The sequence below is a fragment of the Cryptotermes secundus genome, unplaced genomic scaffold, assembly GCF_002891405.2.
Source record: "Cryptotermes secundus unplaced genomic scaffold, Csec_1.0 scaffold697, whole genome shotgun sequence".
Classification (NCBI taxonomy): Eukaryota; Metazoa; Arthropoda; class Insecta; order Blattodea; family Kalotermitidae; genus Cryptotermes; species Cryptotermes secundus.
Genome location: NW_019724753.1, coordinates 814,294 through 820,500, shown reverse-complemented (window position 1 = coordinate 820,500; position 6,207 = coordinate 814,294). Strand labels below are relative to the sequence as shown.

General features: G+C 36.3%; 1 protein-coding gene across 3 annotated transcripts in view; it reads left to right on the top strand.

Annotated features, from left to right (window-relative positions):
• The window catches only part of LOC111862926 (phosphoserine phosphatase), a 19,851-nt gene extending 14,309 nt beyond the window's left edge, over window positions 1–5,542 (top strand). For all 3 annotated transcript variants that reach the window (XM_023848793.2, XM_023848792.1, XM_023848794.1), the window contains exon 6: window positions 1,181–5,542. In XM_023848793.2, coding sequence (XP_023704561.1) covers window positions 1,181–1,269 — 89 coding nt within the window. In that variant the 3' untranslated portion in view covers window positions 1,270–5,542. The remainder of the gene's footprint in view (window positions 1–1,180) is intronic.
• The last annotated feature ends 665 nt before the right edge of the window (window positions 5,543–6,207 follow it).

Below are 6,207 nucleotides of genomic sequence, written 5' to 3'. Positions count from 1 at the left end.
GGAACACTATAGGGTAAGTAGACAGTGTGAGGTCCTGTTAGACGAGATTCTAGGAAAGGAATGCAGTTAACAACCTGCCGCGTCCTCTTGCACTATTCACGCAGTCCCACCCCACACCCTTGTTTTCGCATAAAACCCACGCTCGTCTTGCAGCCCGCGGTCGTATTCTTCCAGGACAGTCACGTCAGCAAGTATAGAAAGTGAGGGTGGGCAGACACATCAAACTTTTCCACGATATCAGAGAAATTCTGGAATGAAAATAACGTTACATACGAGGTTGATTCATTTGTGCATGTCGTACTAAGCAAGGTATAAAAACAGTTGCTTTATGAGGAATTAGTTCGTACCATTGAATATTTGACGCAATAGACAAGGTGTCGCAGAAACCGATGTTGCTATAACCAAGTTTTACTGTATATACTACCGTTTCTTTATTGGCTGTTGATGTTACATATTTTGACCCTTATGTTGGGTCTTCATGAGGCATATAATAATACTAGTATTAGTTCTTGAATTGTGTCTTAATTCAGTATGGATCCGTATTGTGTTCTTATAAGTTTTATGTACATAATTTGAATTTATGGTTAAACTGTAAAAGTTAAAATTAAAATTAAAATTGTACATGTATTAAATTATGTATTTGAAGAAAACAGTCTAGTGGAATATATTTCTGAAGATTTTAAAAGTTTAGTCTTCTGGGGTATGATACTTTGTAGATATACATCAACATTTTGGAGGAACTTGTTCCCCCCACCTTCAGGTTAGAAGAGTGGACAGCATGGGAGGGATGGTATGGGTAACGGAAGCAAAGCAAGGAATTGGAGCTTCAGTAAAGCCAATAGGAGATGGCAGCCCTAAGAAAGTTTTAGTACAGAGGGAGGCAGGACTAGGCCTGTGGATGAGCAATGAGAAACGGTATTGAACAAGGCTAAAGCAGCCGTTTCTTGAGTCTGTTCTCATCATTTCTTTCTCAGCTCCAGATCCTGCCCTCTTTCCTATAGATCTGTACCTTCATTACTGTGTTGCGTATGCTTCTATCCTGAAGATGGAGGCAGCATGCTCCTCTGAAAGTTTGGTGCCTATCTACCAAATTACATGATATTACATCCCAGAAGACAATAACCTTGATACTACATTGAGGGCCTCAGATGTCACATGTATATTCCTGTTTTTCTTTTAGGATATGGTGGTAATGTGATACGAGAAGAAGTGAAATCCAAAGCTAAATGGTTTGTAACAGATTTCAAGGAACTTATAAATGCTTTTTAAGGCTCTACTTTAAAACAGAGATGCTGAGACGTCACAGCCAAAGTTAACTGAAGTAACAAAATGAAGGTAGTTTGTAAGATGAAACTTGGGACAATTCTAAGAGGATTAGTTGACTAGTTGTTGTCCATAATGTCATATCAATCTGGAAAACATCACATTAGAAACATATCATGTTAACTGCTCACTTCTATATATGAATCCATGCTTGTATCCCCGTACTAATAACCAGATACACATCAGAATGTTATATAGTCGAAGGTATGTGACCAAATAGCTATTGTGGATTAAAATAGCCTATTCATATATTTATTACATAAGTGAAGGGGATAATGACAAATAATTGTCCGTATAGATTTTGATCAAGCTGCAATTAAATTATATACAGACACTGAAACTGAATTTTATGTTCAGTATTTTGGAAAGAAATTAAGTTTGGAAAAGAATTTTACCAGTCCATGATTGTAGTATAAGTTAAAGAGTTTTATAAAGGTACATAAAGGGGTTAAGGGATGTGTGAATGGATTTTTAAGTACTCACATATGGTCTGGCCTCGACATAAGAATTTATAAAAATGTTTCTTAAAACGTGTGTTCATAATATCTGAATGTTGCTAAAATATATAATCCTAATGCCTAGCTTCTGATTATGTATATTACTGTAGAGTACTGTTTAAGAAAATAATTCAGATATGGCAATATTTATTCCTTTTGGAGCGTTCACAGTGAAGAGTTGTGAAAATACTGATATTAGCTTTCCCATATTTGTCTGTCCATTCAGCTGTCTGCGTGCAACAAATTGAAAACCACTAAACAAATTTTAATCAAACATGATATTGTAAAGTCTTATGGAAATTTATCGCCGCATTTTGGTTAAAGTCAGCAGTAGCATATGCTTTACATGAAGACCAAAATGTGTTTCTGTGTGTATTTCGCACACAACTCGCTAAATATACATCAGAATGGAAACTCTTTCAGACCAAAGTTGTAGATAAAATTGAAACTCACATTTTGTGTTGTCTGAACATAATAAGAAATTGAACACATCACAAGTGTTACATTATGCATACAAGTTTGAAGTGGTCATGTAGGACACAAAATTAATGAAGAATCATTGAGCATTTTTTATGTCTTGAGTATTCCCTGATCTGAGAAGTTAAATATTTCTCATGCTTCCCTAACCTCGTCTACTTTCAACTGATGGCTGATGTTTTTCAATTACTAATAGGAACAGTTTTGATCATGCATGCTAAGTACTGTATAACCTGACCTATCCTTACTTACTCACACCAAACTTTAAAATAGAGAAATATATCCTCCAAAGTGTTGGTATCTACCTACAAGACCAGACAATGTGGACACTTGCTAATGTTACAGCCACTTCAGGAAGTGCACTGTATAAGAAAATGTTCAGATGAAACCCCCTTGCAGCACTGCTACAGAACACAACTGGTTGTGTGACCACATTGCAATTGACCACAAGCTGTAAATTGAACAGCTGCATTATATCAGCCCTCTGAGACATTTGTAGTACCATCATAAGAAGATATGTTGGCTTTCTCACAAGGGGTGTCATCTTGTACAACACCACCCATCACCATATGGTAGCATTGTCTAGGACTGCTGTGCTCCATGCACTGGAAGTTGTTGGACCTACCTCAATACAGTCTGGACCTGTCACAGTGTCACTGCTGTGTGTTTAGTCCTCTCAAGAAAGTACTGAAGGGACATCAGTTTGGGTCAGACACAGATGTCAAGTCCACAATGGTGCACTGGGTCCACAGCAGTGCAGGGAAATCTCGTGGAGGGGATCTGTTGAATGTTGCTTCAATGGAATGCCTACCTAAACGCCCATGGGTACTATTTTTAACTGCATCTGCCCCTTCACACAGAACAGTCTCCTGAATGGGTTTCATTTTGGCCACATTCATGTTTTAAACAGATTAGTGCACATTTCCTTGCCCTGTTGCCACAATCTGATCAGAACAGAGAAGATTAAGCTCATTGTTAACTTCTTCTATTGTAGCTGTTACCTGAGTCTGTCAGACTTTACTGTTAACCCGATATATACCAGTCAAGTGGGCAGCTGTCTGACATCGTATCAAGGAGATCTTGGGTTCAAAGCTGAGCCTCGAGACCTATCCTAACTGATGTTCTTTGTGGTTTTCCTCAGTTCCTGCAGGAAAATGCCATGGGAGTACCTCAAAGTAGGCCATGACTGCATCCTTTCATATCTTTTCCAGTTCATTTCATTGTTCACTAAATGTCTTATTATCCAACACCATATAGTTTGAGTTACTGAACCTGTTATTAAATGAACAAAAAGAAAATGGTATTTTGTGTCCTTCAAAAGTTTAGGACTACTGTACCTTTTCCATTGTTGTGTGAAGCCCACTGCCTTATTTCTCAAAGTATTTACAGCATATTTTGTGAAACATTTATTTGTGCATATACGCTCTTTATGAGTCATTTTGTCTAGTAATTCAGCCTTTGCTTTGTTTATATATTAGTCTTTTTCATCGTACAAATCAAATTTATGTAACCTTTCCAAAAGTAAATTAAGACCATAAATTTAACATGAACCATGTCCATGGTATTTCACTTTGCTGTCAAGGCTATGGGGTCTTTTTGTAAATGAGGATTAGATACTCTTATTATTTTTTATGTTAAACCATTTAACCTGGTCCTGGACACCTCTTTCAGGTATGATCTAAAAATTTTTCTGTTATTTCTTATGGACGTTGTTTTGTTGAACTGAAATAATTTCTAGATGAAACCTGAATGTAATGAATAGCAATGTTTTGTGGTGATTGGTAGTTTTTGAGGTTCCTTGCCATTCTACATGTAATAATAGAATCACTTCTCAAATTAGATCAAAGAACATGTAAAATGTATAGTGAAAATCTGGAATATTCTTTTGGAAATCCAGTTTACCCTGTTTTCATGTCTGTTGCTGAATGTGTAACTGTGAACAAGTGAATGTGTTGAATGTTCTTGTAGCTATAAGTACATTATTGTCTTTCATTGCAGCATAGAGGAGATATGATTTTCCTTCAACTTTATTCATGTATCAGTTTTCTTATTTTATATAAAAATAATACATAATATTTTAGATACTTTATTTGGTATAATTGGTGAATAACCATACATATTTGTATTATTATATGACCTGAAAACAAATGTGTATTTTTTGTGATTGATACCAGGATGTTCTTAACTTCAAGAGAGAATATCTTTTCTTCAGCTTCATATTCTTACACATTTTACATTTTATATGGTTCGATTGACAAAAATCACTAATCTCTTCTTTTTTTCATACAATGTTTCCTTTTTGATTTCATGCCAGCTTTTTCCTTTCATCTTTGTGTTCCATTACCTGGCTAAAAGTTCTTGATCTGGTTCATTGTATGTCTCTCTTTCCATTAAATTTTCTTTTCTTTGTCCCTTTTTGCTCTTCACAAAATGTTCATACACATTCCTTGAATTTTGTTTTTCTTTGTTTTTGTAAGGATCCATGTTATTATGTTTATTTTGCTCTGAAGGTTCTGTGAAGATTTAATATTTCTTTTCTGAAAAATGTTTTAATTAATTTCACCATTTTCACACTTTTACTGGGAGTTGACCTAAGACAGGTCTAAAACTGGTGCTTTCCAATGCTCTGCATTCCAAGGTATCGTATCACTGGTCAAATTAAGCAAAGTGCTTGTCAGGAATGTGAGCTGCCTTTGCTTCATCATATTTTGATGTTGTTAAATATAGTAAGTGTAAGCTGATGTGTATTAAATACATGTAACTGTATCCACTGAACTAAGCAAGAAAGGGAATGGCATTCAGATTTTGTATTTTGTTATGGTATATTTAGGGCATATTCTCTGCCATGTTACTGCACTGGGATTTTGTCTGTTGGGGTAACCATTTTTCCATGTAAACCAAATTTGATCTTTATAAATTTCAAACAGAAATGGAAGAGAATGAGTGAAAAACAATCAACAGTTGCTGCATGTTTCTACTTATTTCAGGCTCTGACAAGCTGCACTGAAAATCCCTTTGCATATGAATGAAATCTGTAGGAAAAAAATGTATTTACATTTACAGTGGCAACATTGTCATTTGACAGACTTGGCACTGAGATGCAGTAAACTTCAACTTTTTGGGTGATAGGATTGGCAGAGAATGTGTCAATTGAAAGATGGATCAGGGAAGATTATCAGTACATTTGACTTATGTAAAAATAGGAAGTATAAATGCAATATTGAATTATAAATTAACATTTTCTACAGGGCCTTTACTTTGTGCCAAGGCAATCAGCTGTGTATACTGCAGACCTTTTACCTTCTGCCATGGCAGTCACCTGTATTTACCTTGTGCCATGGTAATCACCTATGTGTCTATGAGGGGGTACCCAAAAGAAACCAAATTCAAATTTTAAGCACAAACCTTCAATCCCCTTCAAAGTACTCTCCACTTACACTAATACACTTGTCTAGTCTTTTATTCCATTTTTCAAAACATTGTCTAAATTCATCTTTTGAGATGCTTGACAGTGCCTCTGTCGTTTTTTCCTTCACCTCAGCAACATCAGCAAAACGCTCTCCTTTCATGTCTCTTTTCATTCAAGGAAAAAAAGAAGTCACACAGGGCAAGGTCGGGTGAGTATGGAGGGTGAGGAACAGGGGTTATACCATTTTTGGTCAAGAATTGTCGTACAGACAGGGCTGTGTGAGCAGGGGCATTGTCATGCTGGAAGAACCAGTCACCCTACTGCCACAAATCTGGCCGCTTCTGCCGCAAACTCTTGCGCAACCTTTTCAAAACTTCCAAGTAGAAAGCCTGGTTAACTGTCTGACCCTGTGGAACAAACTCTGAATGGACGACTCCTCTCACATCGAAAAAACAAATCAGCATTGTTTTCATGTTTGATTTCACCTGACGAGCTTTCTTG